Genomic DNA, 18565 nt, shown 5'->3' on the forward strand with positions numbered 1-18565 from the left:
GATATACATCAAACAAAATGTTGTAGTAAATGTGGTAGTAAATATATTGGAATTAAACAAGTTATTTGAGACTGTCGTCAAATCTCGAAGAATCTTGTTGATTTTAAAATAGGGAGCCTCACACACCACTAGTAGCGCGGAAACAATTTTTTTATTGCAATCCTTGTTGTATTCGCCCATTCGTTGGCTCGCTTTTCAGAGAACAATGAATTGCAATATTTCATCTAGTACTTTCTTCATTTTACGCTTGATGCTTGAAGTACGAGTCACGAACGCAACCAAAAGCACATTTTGGTCGTTGGAAAACACCTGGGATATTATCTACATTTTCTCGTGCAGTTACAGTATTTGTTGAATTAGACGCAGCTTTCATTTACACTTTATTTAAATTTTCAATTTTAAGGAGTCAACTCATGTGCGTGTTATAACCTGAGGAGACTGTAAAACTGAATCAGTAAATTGCCACGTTGGAAATGTTTATCATAACATGACTAAATCTTGCTCTAAAGCTCTTCTTTATGTTACGATTGCAAACACTTCTTGTTGCGCCAGTATTGAAATAACGGCACGATTATTGACAGAAGACAATAAACAACAAGCGATTGCCCGGACACGAAATCATTTGTTTTTTCAGGTAAAACGAGAAAAAGATTCTCTCCTGCTCCTTTTCATATTGTAGACAGAATTTTTGACAAATCCCGAAAGAAAATACAAAATTGTTTTCAAAGAACACTTGATTTTATTTTCAGGGAATTGAGTTTACACTTAACTAATTGGGATAGAAGAAAAAAGGATTGAAACAAGAAAGTGACTGTAATGCGAGTTTCCTGTGCAATTCAAGATTTTTCTCTACATTATATCAATAAAACCGTACCCTTCGAAACACTTTGATTTACCGTGGAACTGAATGACGTTTCAAAAAGTGGGTTTACTACTTATTACTTATTTATACATTTACCAGCTTTTTGCCGTTTTCTTACCAGCCAGGACAGTAAGGTTCAAAGCTACTAAGCAGCTCCAAAAAGTGTTTTCTAAAGGTGTGTATAGCTTAGCCGTATGCTAATTCGTTCCCGTGGATGTTTCGAAACTTGACACGGAACTTTGACACGGATTCGAAACTTTTTAGAGAATCTCGACTGCTTAACGCTAAATTTTATCTTTTCGGATTAGCCTACGATGTGGTAAATAGTGTTCTCATAATCTGAAACTCAGCAATAAGATAAAAAATCACAAACAATAAAGGAAGATAGCTTTTGCCTACAAGCCTCAATAATCCTTTCTCCTCAATTCAGAGACCAATCTACTGACACACAAGGACGTTAACAAGTGGCTAATTTTGGCGGGTCGTAGAAGATTGAAAATTCCAACTTTACCTGATGAATTTTTTTCAACCTGTTAACTTTCTGTACCTAGTAAATTGATTTTTATAAATAGCCTTATGCTTATTACAAATTTCTAGCTTCTGTATAATTACCAACATTTTACTCAGTGTTATTTTATAGTTTTATATAAAATATATTTTTCACAATATAGAAGCATCAAGGAATTGACCATTCCATCTTTTGTTCTTGATCGAAGGAAATTTTTTACAATTTTCAAAGGGCTAAATGTCCTTTGCTCTTTGAAACTGGAAGGGGGGATCTGAGGGCAAGTGCATATGCCCGATTCGTAAGATAAAGCATTCTTTTTTGATCGAATACTTCTGCTGCCGCTTCTTTTATCAATGTTTTGTGGCTTCTTATCACCTTTTTCATAGCAATTTATGATAAGATTAAAGGAGGTCTACAAAGTGCAGGGGAGCTTAGCATACACCCGTTAAGAAGCATTGAGAACTTCTAGCAATGAAAGATTTTTAATGTTTTTAATTGAATTGGCTACTCGTTGTTTCTTAAAAAATTCAAACTTTCAATTGTTCTGATCAATACAGGGAATGATTTTTCAAAACTTCAGGCTCAATCAATACTGAGTGATGGTCAAATTTAAACTTCTTATCCAGAAATTCACCTTGCCTGTTCAAAATATTTTAATTCAACTTAACCCCTGTCAAAAAGGAAACAAACGATGCAATGGTGCAATTTGAGATCCAGTGGAGACAGGGCTTCACAATTAAAAACGATTAGAAGATGTATCTGCTCTAGAGTTTGAATTTTAATAAGATCTCAGATTTTTACATTTAAGATCCCAAAATCCTAAGCTACGAAATTCACATTTTTGGTCATAATAGTTAGAAAAAATTTCAAGTGAACTTTTACTTGTCTGCTGTAATTGGTTCGTGTCTGCTGACGCACAATCTGTAACTTGTTGAATTACGTTGAGCATTCAGTATTAGAAAAAGCTATTGCAATCAGAGGGGAGAATTGACGTCAAAATATCGCTGTAAGTCAGTACCTTGATCCAATTGATAAAGTAAGTACCTTATTTGAAATTGGACGAATTTCATTTGCTTTGGCGCCCGTTTTGTTTTTAAAGTCTAAGCTTAAATCCATCGGGCTTATTGTGTCGTTAGGCTAAGCCTATTCCACATGGACGACTTTTTTCGTTGAAGATGCAGATTTTCACCTTCCCCAAGAACATCGTTCTTGCGCGCAAGTTGATCAAGATATTCCTCGCAAGCGACAGATTTTCGATTTCAACCAACAGAGTCTGTATTGCAAGGCGTGCAAGTGCACTCTGAAAAACAAATTCGCAAGGATTGTTCATGAACATTAAAATTGATAAATTTTAAATGATTACGATGCAGCTTTTTTTGTATTTTTATACTTTAGATGACGTCATTTATTTATCACTGTCTGGATATATTTAAGCAGCAATAATTTGTTTAAACCTTTACTACACTTCCGTTATGCCACAAGTTCTCTCATTATACCATTCTTTCTACCTTCAAATAATTCGTTAGATACGTGAAGATATATAATTCAAAAAAGCTTTAATATCAGCGATCTGAGCAACAGCAAAAAGCGAGTGAAGAGAGAAGCAGCATTTTTAGACCCTGTTTACACAGGCGTCTACTCAGGAATCGAGCTAAACCGTTGGCGTATATATGGGATTGGGCCCAGAAGCGATTTACAAGCTACACATATGCCCATTATAAAAACTGGGGCACCGCAGAGTAGGTATTGTTAAAAGAAAAGCGCTAGGGTAGCAATTATAATACACAGCTCCGGTCCAGATTGGGTCCATGGAGGATCGGCTCTGAAGGCGGTCCAAAAAGTATTTGGACAGCTGATCGAAAAATATACAAATCTGGACAGGATCTTCTCTCTTTTTAGCGGGGTCTTAGTATAGATTCTAGACTTTATGATATACTGTAGTGTTTATAAGTGTCTCGTGCATTGATGGTGATTTGATTTACATTGTTGACTCTTTGCATTCTCTGCTTGAATATCTAGCAGTATTAAGAGTGGGAGCACTGGTACTTTCTGATGTAAAAGAATGATTTGGGTGTGAGGATCTGCAAGCAATTTTTTTGAGCGCCTCGTTGAAATGTGTGTGCATCTTAGAGTAAATGAAAACATTGACGCAGCTATTTGAGACGTGAAGGATTTTCACTATGGTATTTGCCTGATTAATTTGCCTGGTGTATGGTATCCCGTCGTCATCCATCCATGACATAGTGTACGACAACTGAAGAAGGTCTCTTGGCAGAATTAGAAGCAGGAAAACACTTGACATAACGAGCAGCATCCGGAAGAGTCTTTGACGCTGGATGTGAGTTACTTCCGCACCAGATTCGGAGCTAAAGTTACGCTGTCTTTTTTTAAACTTTGAGTATATAGCTTTATTGGTGAAGAAAATAACGATGATGAACGTAACGTCCTGAATCAAAACCATTGTGACACTGGGTATGGAGTATCGCTTATCGGTAACATCTAATATCTTGCATACAGGATTCGTCCCGTAAAGATCTACTGATATAATGTAATGAAGATAGAAAGCAATTGACAAGACTATTGCTGCTAATACCGCAATGTTTATATGTCTGGCGCCGTACCGCCTTCCAAATGGCTTCACAATAACAAGGTACCGATCGACAGTTATTATTTGGATAAGAAATGCTGACAGCAATGTTGTTATCGGTCCAAAAGGTGCAATCACTTTGCACGCGACTCTTCCAAAATGCCATTTGGAATACCTCGTTAGTTCAACGTAGAGAAAGAATGCTGGGTTCACCAATGATGACAGTAAGTCCACAATGCCAAGATAGAGGAAAAGGCGGTCTGGAATCGTCCATTTATTACGGCGTTTCACTCCAAAAAAATAACAGACGAATCCATTGCCAATTGTACCCACAAATATTACAAGGCATAATGCAACTGCAATAAGTATCGTTTTCACATCATATGAAGAGCCAGAATCTGGGTTAGCTACAACTGTCGTTGAATTGGGCAGTGTCGCAACAGTCACGTTCGTATCCATTTGAAAACTGTTACCCCGAAATAATTTTTCTTAATCACTTAAACTAAACTGCAAGACAACGAAGCTTTCAGCGAAACTAATGACCAGCGCTGATGTGGCTTTGCAGCATTCTGTCGTCAATCAGCGGGGCATCTTAAATAATATTGGAAATAGAAACTCGACAAATATTGGTCGCTTGTTGATCAGCAGGTGCTTCATATGGCCTTGTGGCCGAATCACGTGAACAGGAAAGGTAAAATTTCCCAGAGAACCAACGCCCTCAAAATATCAATCAATATCAGAGTACTCAGTTCCAAGGAAAAACATGTAATGTGCTGATTGCTGAGTGATGATATAAACCTGATATCACGAAAAAGTAGAGTCCAAATAGACCATTTTATCCATGTTTCTTGAGTATGTATATGTTATTCTTGAACAGGCATATAAATTTGTTTAAAAGCTGAAAGAATTGTATCAAGAAGGTACCGATTGACATGCATTCACGCTTTTGATTGCACAGGAGTTGAATCTTTCTCAGCATGTGAATAATACATTAGCAGGGACGTAAACAAGCGGCTAATATTGGAGGGTCGTGGAAGTTTGAAAATTACAACTTTACCAACCGTAATGCCTCGAGTAAGCGCCCGTGTGCTTATTTAATTTTCGAGGCTCCAGGGTGGGCGCTTATGCTAATTTTTGAGGCTCCAACTATTTGCTACAGATCAGTTTCATATCAAATATCTTTTTCACAATATAGAAGCATCAAGGATTTGACCATTTCTTCTTTTGTTCTTGATCGAAAGAAAACATTTTACAATTTTCAAAGGGCTAAGTGTCCTTTGCTATTTAAAATGGAAAAGGGTGATTTGAGGGCAAGTACATATGCCCGATTCGTAATATAAAACATTCTTCTTTGATCAAATACTTCAGCCGCCGTTTCTTTGATCGATGTTTTGTGGCTTCTCGTCAGCTTTATCAAGTTGTAAACAAACCAGGCAAAATTGGCGAGCTCTAATTGGCTAAAAGAAAATTGTAAACAAAGCATCTAATTGGACAAAAACTAAATTCCCCCTTGCTGCTTTATCATAGTAATGTATAACAAGATTTACAGAGATCTACAAAGTACAGGAGGAGCTTAGCATACACTTGTTAAGAAGCGTTGAGAATTTCTAGCAATGAAAGATTTTTAATGTTTTTAACTGAATTGGCCCACTTTCAATTGCTCTGTTCAATACAGGGTTTGATATTGTTCAAAACAGCAGGCTCAATCAACACTGATAGTGAAATTTAAACTTCGGATCCAGAAATTCACCTTGCCTGTTCAAAATAATTTAGTTCAACTTAACCCCTGTCGAAAAAATCAAAACGGTGCAATGGTGCAGTTTAGGACCCGGTGGAGACAGGGCTTCACAATTAAAAACGATTAGAAGATGTGTCTGCTCTAGAGTTTGAATTTTAACAAGGTCTAAGATTTTTACATTAAAAATCCCAAAATCCTAAGCTATAAAATTCCAAATTTGGTCATAAAAAGCCCAAGTGAAATTTTAAGTTCTCCAACTGTTATTGGATTTTCCAGCCTTTGGGGGGCGTCATGCCTCACTACCCTATTTACATGCCTGTTCATCAGCTCAATATTAGTTCAATGACCATTTTTCTTGTGGTTGATTTTCTGCAAACCGATGCCAATAACAGGATTAAAATAAAACGCCTCAATGATTGAAGGCTCAAATAGGAATTTTCAAAGGAGACTGTAGGTTGGAGGGATGGGTTGGCAGGGATTGAGGGGGGTGTCAGTCAATGGTTGGATTTTGGTGCTACACTTTTCAGGTGCCTAGAATATAATGGAAACACCTTTGTTTACAATACAATTTTTAAGCTTGGTTTCCACTATGAGTTAATGTGAGTTATTATGAGATAATTTTGTGATATGACGTGGTTTACAAATTATCTCATAGTGAAAACGCTCGTTAAAAATTGTCTCATGAAAATCAACTCTTGTTAACTCACGTTACCTCATGAGCTTGGAAACAAAATGTTTTCAGCCTTCCAAAGCAATAGAGGAATGACCCAAGTGATCCACCGTATCTTCGGAAAAAGTGACAATTTTTTATAACACTGCTATCCAGCCCTCGCTACTGTTCTGCTAGTTCCCAATCAAAGTAACTTAAAGTTTAAGCAATAATTGACGAAAACTTGAAACTTAAGCAATAATTGATTACCTCTCATTATTAACTTTGGTTTATCTACTGCTTCAACTGGAAAAAGTCAAGCACCTTTATATAAGGGCCACCAATAATCCACATATAATAGTCCACAATAATTCAATGTAAAATTCTGAAACTGTGCAAAAGGCATTAAGACAACCTAAACATGATTCATAAACGAACATTTTTATTATTTTTATTGATAGATAAACTTTATAAAAAGAATTTCGTGAAGCTATTGGTCCAGGTCTTAAAGAATTGTGCCAAAAGTTTAGTAAATTCATCTTTTCGTTGCCGTAATCAAAAAATTCTTATTAATAAAGCTTTTTTTAGTCTTTTACAAATATTCCAAGCAACCAGCCCATAGGTTGTAATTTTTCCTTGCTGCCTTAATTGATATGTTGTTTGTCTATTTAAAGTTGAAGGAAGTTAGAGCCTTAAAATTTGAAAATTCAACTAAATTTGTTGCATCATGGATTAATATTAGAATAATTTTCGACAGTTGTAAACAGAACCTTGTAGCATGAAATTTGATAGCATAGATAACAATGTTGGATTGAAGGAAGGGGGGTTGCCTTTGATCAGAATTGTAGCAGCTGGTAGCTACATGGGTTATAAATTTGTGATATTATTTTGGATGTTCTTCTATTCCATTTAGGGAAAAACATGACTATGATGCAAAAGAGCCTTGGAGGTGCTTGGCAGCCTGGTTCTTAGGCCCAAAGGCCGAGAATCGAGTGGAATTTAACAAGTTTGCTTTAGCTATCTTGAATGACTATGAAGATTTTCGTGCTACGTACCAGCCTACAGATCCACTATATATCACAGAGGATGTTCGGCATTCGCCATCTTATGAAAAAGAAATTGAAAAGATAGGGAAGGAGTTGAAAAAACTGATTGAAGAGCTCAAGAAATCGGTGCCATTCTTCAGCTACAGATACAAAGTATGAATTATTATTCAATTTCGTTTATTTTGTCATCTACACTGAAATAAAAAGCTAAGCAACCTGGAATTTAGTACCTACGGTAGTTTATATTACCTGCTTTTTCATTTTTACATAGGAGAGCATTGTCAAACCAAAGCTTGATGAATTTCAAATAATCTATCCAAAATTTGGTTTAATATAGCCTACATAAAAGCAGTTCATTATGGTTTCTAATCAAACATACACGCACATTTGGCGAGTTTCTTGCTGTAACTATAAGAAGTTCTACAGCTTGTTTAATTTTTGTTCATTTATAACAAACCAAGCAGGCTGTCCTTGCAAAATTAGTTTCTTAGTGGCGGGGTGATATTGAAATCGCAAAGTAAATCGCAGCTGAAAAATGTTGCTTGAGTTGACTTACACCATGCTATATTTTTATCTGCTGTTGGTACTGCAGGGCCACATGGTATGGGACATTTCTTTGCCCTCACTTCTTGGGTATTTATCTGGAATGCTGTGGAATCAAAACAATGTAGATTCGTCTACATCACCAGTAACAACATTAATCGAAGCTAGAGTTGGGAGACAGCTTTGCGAGATGTTTGGATTTCGTCAAGGTATCACACTTATGAAGTTTTTCTTTTTAGAACTATCATTATTCATATAAAACCTGGAAAAGCATCCATTTGTACACAGGAGACTAAAAATTTTATACATAGAATGTATAACGATTACCACGCCAGAACCTTACCACGCAAAGTAAGATTCTGGCGCGGTAATCGTTATGGATTTGCTACGTAGTTTGTTTCAGGTATGGGGAAAAGGGGTTGGATAGGGAGAGATCTTTTCGTACTTCACGTTTCTACTTCAAACATTGTTTTATATGGGAGGGAAGGGAGAGACAACGAGAATTTTAAAGTATTTTGAATGACATAAATGGATTTGTACATTGCTTAGAGGCGAATTTAATCAATTATTGCATTTGTCACTCTTGCTATATTAAAAAGATAAGCTATGTTTGTTCTCAGAGAGCTCAGTGTAGCAACCTTGATATCTTCTTCAATGAAAATATAATTTTAATGTGGAGTCACTGACTGATGGCAAACGTTGGGTAAATGTTTGAGGTCTGACAGTGGAATTTCTTAATAAAATGAATATAAATGATTAAACATGCAAATTGCTTTTGAAAGCATCATGAAGCAGAAGAGCCAGCGTTTTGCCTTTTGGTAAGAAGAAATGCAATTTCCATTGGTGTCTAGACATTGGTGCAGCTCTTACATCACATCTAGGCTTATCAGAAATACCGGCAATATCACAGAATTATGCTAAATTATTCAAGGATTTCTATGACTTTCTTTGGCAAAATTATGTTTACAGTTTATACAAAAAGCCTATTTGCAAAATTTCATGACACATGAAAATGGACCACGTTGGCCTATTTCGTTTGCGTAAAAGCAGATGCTGAGTAAATTGCAATATGCTTGCTTTTAGATGACGAAATGAAGCCCTGGGGGCACATCACGAGTTGTGGATCTGTTTCCAATATTGAAGCATTGTGGGCTGCGAGAAACTTAAAGTTCCATCCTATTGCTTTGCGAAATGCAGTTGCAAATGATGCCAGGCTTGCCATTGCCAGAGAGACAGCGCTTGTTTATCTGCCGCGGCTAGATAAGTATGCAAAGCTTGTTGATGCTGACAATTGGAGTCTTTTGAACATGGAGATAGACGATGTCTGCCATATAACGACAACTGTTGCTGAGCAATCTGGACTATCAATGAAAGCAGTAACTGTCATACTTGATGACTACAGTCAAGTTTCTCTTGGTCTGTTTGACTTCTTGAAGTTAAATGGAATCAACAGCCCCGTTATAATTTCACCAGCCACTAACCATTACTCGTGGCCTAAAGCAGTCACTCTGCTAGGCTTAGGACGTGCAAACCTTATCCAGGTGCCTGTTGACAATAATGGGAGGCAGGATCTCGAAGGTATCTTTCTGCTGCATCTCTTTTGCAATAAAAACTTTTTCAGTACTTTTTCTCTTGGTCAACCTAGGGAAATCAATGTTGCATGTTCAAAAACTTAAAAAAAGGTATTTTAGGTGTTTCAGCTTTCTAACTATAGCCAAATTTGTCATGAGAACCTATCTATAGCAGGATTTCGATTGTAAAAAACCAAAATTTTGAAATTTCTACTAATGCGATGATAGAAGATCCAAGAAACTTTAGCTTTTTGAACTGAATAATGGCATATAATTTTTAAAAAGGGTTAAGATGATAAGTGAGAAAGACTTTGTTTTTTGGTTGACCTCCGAAATGTTGTCTTGCAAGTGTTTCTAATTATGTTCCATCCAGTTTGTTCTTGATGCACTCATTGGTAAATGCTATTTGATAGTTTAGAGCTCCAAAGATTACTTGAGAGTTGCCTCAAGAACAAGATTCCTGTTTTATGTGTGGTAGCTATTATTGGGACAACAGAAGAAAGCGCCGTAGACCCAGTTGTTGATATCCTGGAAATCAGGGACAGATTTAAAATAAAGGTGAGATGTATCCACAACCTTGCATTTTGCGGTTTGGCGAGGACCACTTACTTCCTCCTTCCTTTACTGCTTGTGAGGCCATCTTCAAGGTACAATCATAACTTGAGACTACAATCTAAGACATCGCTTTTATGGTTGTACCAGGTAATGTCAGGTTTTATTAGGTTATCCCAGATTATGTCAGATTATGTCAGGTAAGGTCAGGTAAATTGGAAGCTCAGCCTTGTCCGCAAGTGTGACCCAGTATGAGCCCTTCAAGAGAAACATTCTGAGAAGAAATTATTCAGTTACTTGAATATTTGTAGCACTCTCTGGGCAACTGGTCTAGAATGGGCTTAACTGTATGAAATTCCAACGTTAATCATGTAAATATTCACAACTTTTTCAAATATTTCTTTTAAAGCAATGCATTCTTTCTGTAGCGTTTTTTGATACAAGTCTTTGACTTTAAGTCTTTACGTCTTTGACTATATGTGCAAGATTTTTGATCGAGAAGAATGCATTCTATGCATTACTCTATAATAAACGTGTGTTGACTAAACTTCAGGGCCTTAATTTCTGGATTCACGCTGATGCTGCCTGGGGTGGATATCTGATGACAATGCTACGGGAGCCCATAGATTCAGGTACCAAAGAATCTGAGAGAAGCAAGATTGTCAAAGAAAACTGGGACATAATCAGCACAATACCACGAAGAACCCATTCCATACCTGTAAGCCAATTGGATACTTTAATATGATAATATGATATATACTCTTTTCTTGACCATTCTGCAATTTATAGCATTTTTTTATTTGCCTAGGTAGCTTAAAATCCTACTAATGTTCTTTAATTTTGCACTGTTTTGTGTGTTAGTTAGGGAAGAAAGCTGAGGGACTTCACACGAAAATTTCCCAAAGGTCTTATGCTTTTTATCTCATTTAAGCGTATTTCTGTTATTCGGGCCTATGGTGGAGGTTTACTTTACAAACTATACGAAACATATGCAATTTTATCCTTACACACTATCTAGAATAGTTTTTTTTGTATTTTTACGGTCTGGCGAGGGTCTTCTACGTACAAGCGACAAAAAAGAAGTATGTGCGACCTTTTAACCCAATTGGTTGTTAACGAAGTTAGAGGCTGGGTTCTCAACCAAAGGACTGTAGATCCCCAAGTCAGCCACCTCGAAGGCTTACAAAAATAGCGTTTTCCTGTAAACATCCTTGCGTTCAGCTCAATACATGTCAGTACAGTAGATAATCAAAAAGCCATAGTTAGCAATAATAGCTCGGCTAAGCAGAATGATGTATGACTTTAACTGCCACCTGTCAAAAAGGAAACAAACGATGCAATGGTGCAATTTGAGATCCAGTGGAGACAGGGCTTCACAATTAAAAACGATTAGAAGATGCGTCTGCTCCAGAGTTTGAATTTTAGTAAGGTCTAAGATTTTTGCATTTAAAATCCCAAATTCCTAAGCTACAAAATTCACATATTTTTTGGTCATAATAGTTAGAAAAAATTTCAAGTGAACTTTTAAGTTTTCCAACTGCAATTGAATTTTCCAACCTTTGGGGCGCGTCACTCCTCCCAATTATTTACGTGCCTGCTGACACACAATCTGTAACTTGTTGAATTACGTTGAGCATTTAGTTTTAGAAAAAGCTATTGCAATCAGAGGAGAATTGACGTCAAAATAACACTGTAAGTCAGTACCTTGATCCAATTGATAAATTTAGTACCTTATTTGAAATTGGACGAATTTCATTTGCTTTGGCGCCCGTTTTGCTTTTAAAGTCTAAGCTTAAATCCGTCGGGCTTACTGTGTCGTTAGGCTAAGCCTATTCCACATGGACGACTTTTTTCGTTGAAGATGCAGATTTTTACCTTACTCAAGAACATCGTTCTTACGCGATAGTTGATCAAGATATTCCTCGCAAGCGACAGATTTTTCGATTTCAACCAACAGAGTCTGTATTGCAAGGCGTGCAAGTGCACTCTCAAATACAAATTCGCAAATTCGCAAGGATTTTTAATGAAGATTAAAATTGATGAACTTTAGATGATTACGATGCAGCTTTTTTGTGTTTTTATACTTTAGATGACAATATTTATTTATCACTGTCTGAATACATTTAAGCAGCAACAATTTGTTTACACCTTTACTATACTTTCGTTATGCCACAAGTTTTCTCATTATACCATTCTTTCTACCTTCAAATACTTCGTTAGATACGTGAAGATATATAATTCAAAAAAGCTTCAATATCAGCGATCTAGGCAACAGCAAAAAGCAAGCGAAGAGAGAAGCAGCATTTTTAGACCCTGGAGACTTTATACTGTATTTATACTGTAGTGTCTCGTGTCTCGTGCATTAATGGTGATTTGATTTACATTTTTGACTCTTTGCATTCTCTGCTTGAATATTTAGCTGTGTTAAGAGTGGGAGCACTGGTTCTTTCTGATGTAGAAGAATAATTTGGGTGTGAGGATCTGCAAGCAATTTTTTTGAGCGCCTCGTTGAAACCTGTGTGCATCTTAGAGTAAATGAAAACATTGACGCAGCTATTTGAGACGTGAAGGATTTTCACTATGGTATTTGCCTGATTAATTTGCCTGGTGTATGGTATCCCGTCGTCATCCATCCATGATATAGTGTACGATAACTGAAGAAGGTCTCTTGGCAGAATTAGAAGCAGGAAAACACTTGACATAACGAGCAGGATCCCGAAGAGTCTTTGACGCTGTATGTGAGTTACTTCCGCACCAGATTCGGAGCTAAAGTTACGCTGTCTTTTTTTAAACTTTGAGTATATAGCTTTATTGGTGAAGAAAATAACGATGATGAACGTAACGTCCTGAATCAAAACCATTGTGACACTGGGTATGGAGTATCGCTTATCGGTAACATCCAATACCTTGCATACGGGATTCGTCCCGTAAAGATCTACTGATATAATGTAATGAAGATAGAAAGCAATTGACAAGACTATTGCTGCTAATACCGCAATGTTTATACGTCTGGCGCCGTACCGCCTTCCAAATGGCTTCACAATAACAAGGTACCGATCGACAGTTATTATTTGGATAAGAAATGCTGACAGCAATGTTGTTATCGGTCCAAAAGGTGCAATCACTTTGCACGCGACTCTTCCAAAATGCCATTTGGAATACCTCGTTAGTTCAACGTAGAGAAAGAATGCTGGGTTCACCAGTGACGACAGTAAGTCCACAATGCCAAGATAGAAAAAGAGGCGGTCTGGAATCGTCCATTTATTACGGCGTTTCACTCCGAAAAAATAACAGACGAACCCATTGCCAATTGTACCCACAAATATTACAAGGCATAATGCAACTGCAATAAGTATCGTTTTCACATCATATGAAGAGCCAGAAGCTGGGTTAGCTACAGCAGTCGTTGAATTGGGCAGTGTCGCAACAGTCACGTTCGTATCCATTTGAAAACTGTTACCCCGAAATAATTTTTCGTAATCACTTAAACTAAACTGCAAGACAACGAAGCTTTCAGCGAAACTAATGACCAGCGCTGATGTGGCTTTGCAGCATTCTGTCGTCAATCAGCGGGGCATCTTAGATAATATTGGAAATAGAAACTCGACAAATATTGGTCGCTTGTTGATCAGCAGGTGCTTCATATTGCCTTGTGGCCGAATCACGTGAACAGGAAAGGTAAAATTTCCCAGAGAACCAACGCCCTCAAAATATCAATCAATATCAGAGTACTCAGTTCCAAAGAAAAACATGTAATGTGCTGATTGCTGAGTGATGATATAAACCTGATATCATGAGAAAGTAGAGTCCAAATAGACGATTTCATCCATGTTTCTTGAGTATGTATATGTTATTCTTGAACAGGCATATAAATTTGTTTAAAAGCTGAAAGAATTGTATCAAGAAGGTACCGATTGACATGCATTCATGGTTTGAATACATTAAACCGCTTTTGATTGCACAGGAGTTGAATCTTTCTCAGCATGTGAATAATACATTAGCAGGGACGTAAACAAGCGGCTAATATTGGAGGGTCGTGGAAGTTTGAAAATTACAACTTTACCAACCGTAATGCCTCGAGTAAGCGCCCGGGTGCTTATTTAATTTTCGAGGCTCCAGGGTGGGCGCTTATGCTAATTTTTGAGGCTCCAACTATTTGCTGCAGATCAGTTTTATATCAAATATCTTTTTCACAATAAAGAAGCATCAAGGAATTGACCAGTTTATCTTTTGTTCTTGATCGAAAGGAAACATTTTACAAATTTCAAAGGGCTGAGTGTCCTTTGCTTTTTGAAACTGAAAAGGTTGATTTGAGGGCAAGTACATATGCCCGATTCGTAAAATAAAACATTTCCTTTTTTGATCAAATACTTCAGCCGCCGTTTCTTTGACCAAGGTTTTGTGGCTTCTCGTCAGCTTTATCAAGTTATAAACAAACCAGGCAAAATTGGCGAGCTCTGATTGGCTAAAAGAAAATTGTAAACAAAGCATCTAATTGGACGAAAACTAAACTCCGCCTTGCTGCTTTATCATAGCAATGTATAACAAGATTTAAGGAGATCTACAAAGTACAGGAGGAGCTTAGCATACACTCGTTAAGAAGCGTTGAGAATGTCTAGCAATAAAAGATTTTTAATGTTTTTGATTGTATTGGCCCACTTTCAATTGTTCTGATCAATACACAGGGTATGATATTTTTCAAAACAGCAGGCTCAATCAACAGATAGTGATATTCAAACTTCTGATACAGAAATTCACCTTGCCTGTTCAGAATAATTAAATTCAACTTACCCCCTGTCAAAAAAATCAAAACGGTGCAATGGTGCAGTTTGAGACCCGGTGGAGACAGGGCTTCACAATTAAAAACGATTAGAAGATGTGTCTGCTCCAGAGTTTGAATTTTAACAAGGTCTAAGATTTTTAACAAGCCTCCGCACACCCCAAACACACCAAACAATCCATTCCATACAGTCTTGCACTAAGACTACGACGGATCTGCTCCGAAGATAAAACGTTCAAATATCGCACGAGACAACTACTGGAATACTTGACAAAACGGGGTTACAAACCCAAACAGACAAACAAACAAATACAGAAGGCTGCTAAAAAAACTAGACAAGACTGCCGCAGGACCACCAAACCACGCACTAATCATCGCACGCCATTTGTTGTCACCTACCACCCAGCTTTGCCACAACTATCCACCATACTCAAACAAAACCTTGACATACTACAAAACTCTAACACATGTCAAGAAGCCTTCCCCGACGCACCCATACTTAGTTACTGCAGACCGAAAAACCTCCGGGATTAACTGGTTCGTGCCAAAATTAAAAATGTCACACCCAGTGATCCCATAGGTTCGTACAAATGCCACTTGCGACGTAACAGTTTAACATGCCAACATATCACAGACGGGACTACAACATTTATTTTTTCTAACTCTGACAAAAACTACGACATAAAACAACGACTGGACTGCAACTCCACCAACGTCATATACGCATTACAATGTAAACGCTGTCTACATAACGGAAACAAAAACTGCCAATACATCGGACAAACTAGCAGACGACTTAAAGACAGATTTAACGAACACCGACGAGACATTATCAACAAAAAAGAAGACAAGTCTGGTGTTGCAGAACATTTCTACAGCCCAGCACACACCATCCACGACCTTGCCATCACACCACTACTTAGACTTAATGACAAACGAGAGAGTGTTCGTCGAGCTAAGGAGCAATATCTCATTGGCCTGGCGAACACCCTCAACCCCAACGGCATGAACAGAACTACCGACCGTTAACTTTACAAAACAACTTATCACCTTTCACGCCGCCCTCGCAACCCACACCATATTTTCCCTACCTATTGTAATCATCATCACCACTATTACTATCATCAACATTCCATTATTCTCAGTTCCATCAAAAAAATTTTTTTTTTCATATTCACAGTCATCATTTTCATCTTATTGCATCAATCTCAATAGCACCACCCACATCCCCTTACATCACCCACCACCCTTCCCTCCCCCACTTCCATCATCCCATTTTTTCTCCACTGCGCTGCATTCACACCATTCAACATCCACCAATCCGGCACCACCATCTCACATTTCAAATCCATTCACTCGTTTGTTTCATTTACTCTGATGCCGCTGCGAAATATTAGAATATTCTCTAAATTTAATTTATTTTGAAAATTTTATTTCGTGACATTGGATTCTCGTCGTCGTATTGCTTTGTTCCTGTATATCTTTCATTTTAAAATCTCATTGCAAGATTCACAGAATCCGGCGGACAGTCTATCCTGCGGTTCTTCCTTCTCACACACTAAGATTTTTACATTTAAAATCCCAAAATCCTAAGCTATAAAATTCCAAATTTGGATATAAAAAGTCCAAGTGAAATTTTAAGTTCTCCAACTGTAATTGGATTTTCCAGCCTTTAGGGGGCGTTACGCCTCATGTCCCTGTTATTTACGTGCCTGTTCATCAGCTCAATATTAGTTCAATGACAATTTTTCTTATGGTTGATTTTCTGCAAACCGATGCCAATAAAAGGATTAACATAAAACGCCTCAATGATTGTAGGCTCAAATAGGAATTTTAAAGGAGACTGTAGGTTGGAGGGATGGGTTGGCAGGGATTGAGGGGGATGTCAGTCGATGGTTGGATTTTGGTGCTACACTTTTCAGGTGCCTAGAATATAATGGAAACACCTTTGTTTCCAATACAATTCTTAAGCTTGGTTTCCACTATGAGTTAACATGAGTGAATATGAGATAATTTTGTGATCTGACAACATGGTTTACAAATTATCTCATGGTGGAAACGCTCATTAAAAATTGTCTCATGAAAATTAACCCTTGTTAACTCACATTACCTCATGAGCTTGGAAACAAAATTTCTTCATTCCAAACTCATAAGCTAATATCTTATCAAAAGAAGCTGATACATTGCAGGGGAATGTGCTACCATTTGCACTGAGGTTCTTAGATAGCCTAACTAAAATAAGAGAACTAAGATAGCCTAACTAAAATCCCACAATTTACCTCCCTTTCGCATCCCAATTCTCCCTTTCGCATCGGTGGAATGGGCTCTGTTGTCCAAAACAAAACCACATTTGATAAGAGCAAGCCTTGACGAGGCAAATGAGCTGTTGCTGTCACATTTTCATCCTGTTTTAATACGGTTTCTAACTACTTGTTACAGTTTTATAATGCTTATTGTAATTTTGAATTTATCACTTTGGATGAAAACTCTGACTTTACTTGCCTTATTCAAGTGTCAGAGCCTACCACTCAAATATTAGAATTTATTTCTAATGATCCCATTGGCTTTTCTTTCTAATAAAATATTGTCATTCTGGTTAAATTTTTAGGATAAACAATGCTTGCCTTCTACATGAATATTTTGACAGACATCTGCAAACATTTTTTCTGTTTTTGTACAAAAAGAGCTAAACCTAGATGGAAATTAAGACCATCAACAGATGGATCAAAGCATCAATATTCTTGATGGATAACGTTGAAATCCTTTTGAACATTTTAGGTTTTTTGAATGTCATTGCTCATTATTGCAAAGAAGTATCAATGTATAAAGGATAATTACTTCTTAAAGACTAACTCAAAGATGCCACACAGATTTTGGTTAAAAAAAATCCGCCAAATCATCATAACACTGAAAATATTGAGGAAACAAGTGGGCTTAATATGGAATTTATACTTTGTGTATAGCAAACAGTGAATATGCACACATACTGTAAATCCATGGAAAAGTTAAAAGTTCAAATTCAAATCATTTAGCTTAGTTCTATGAACCACAGATTGCATTTCCAGAAAAAACACACTTTCATCTGCCTCTACTTTGGAACGAAGTCAAATTTGGGGAATTCTTCTAGGTTGCCAGAGCCAAATCTTCGCCTCAGCCCTTCAGTTTCCTTCGTCATTTTCTGCTCAAACTCTGGAGTTACATCAAGCAGTTTTCCTTCTCCTAGCTTCTTTGATTTGGTCTTGTAATCACGTATTTTCTCGAGAAACAATTTCTGAATTGGGTCCATGCCACCATTGCTTTGGGTCGCCTTCTGCAGGACACAGGCAGTCATACCGATATTGCGACGAATAACAGTTTGCAGGCCTTTGCCACACACATTTTTACTTACTGACAATCGTAGCATTTTTCCTTTGTCTTCTGTCGGCGGACAGTTGCTCTGCTTCTAAAAACCACTGTGCAGTAGGCCCAACGAGATACGAGAGGACGACCTGTTGATAAAAACCTCGATTCGATGCTGAACCCATAATTCTGTTCGATATTGTGGGTTCTTATCAGTGGTTCTTATCGACACACTTGCTTTTCTGATTGCTTTGAAAAGATATATATTGGCGCTAATTATAGTAAATGAGTACTTTTCTTGTTCGGAAAGGAATAACACTTTTCTTAAGAACTGCACATTAATGATCGCCCCATATCGAGCTTACAAGAAAAGTGTAGGTGCTTTAACAA

The 18565-nt window shown here is 37.3% G+C and overlaps 2 protein-coding genes across 2 annotated transcripts; one reads left to right on the forward strand and one right to left on the reverse strand.

Moving 5' to 3' along the window:
• Positions 1-833: 833 nt before the first annotated feature.
• LOC135684501 (neuropeptides B/W receptor type 1-like) lies at positions 834-4803 on the reverse strand. The gene has a single exon (XM_065200083.2). It carries the CDS (start codon positions 4414-4416, stop codon positions 3349-3351), a length of 1068 nt encoding a protein of 355 aa, XP_065056155.2. The 5' UTR covers positions 4417-4803; the 3' UTR covers positions 834-3348.
• A 1304-nt stretch (positions 4804-6107) lies between these two features.
• Positions 6108-13583, forward strand: LOC148957329 (uncharacterized). Its single transcript, XM_089115616.1, has 7 exons — positions 6108-6145; positions 7258-7543; positions 7983-8142; positions 9017-9511; positions 9923-10062; positions 10610-10774; positions 12476-13583. The coding sequence occupies exons 1-7, from the start codon at positions 6108-6110 to the stop codon at positions 12482-12484; spliced, it is 1293 nt and encodes a 430-aa protein (XP_088971742.1). The 3' UTR covers positions 12485-13583.
• The last annotated feature ends 4982 nt before the right edge of the window (positions 13584-18565 follow it).

This window comes from Rhopilema esculentum, unplaced genomic scaffold, assembly GCF_057945365.1.
Source record: "Rhopilema esculentum isolate cy_ngs unplaced genomic scaffold, ASM5794536v1 HiC_scaffold_34, whole genome shotgun sequence".
Classification (NCBI taxonomy): domain Eukaryota; kingdom Metazoa; phylum Cnidaria; class Scyphozoa; order Rhizostomeae; family Rhizostomatidae; genus Rhopilema; species Rhopilema esculentum.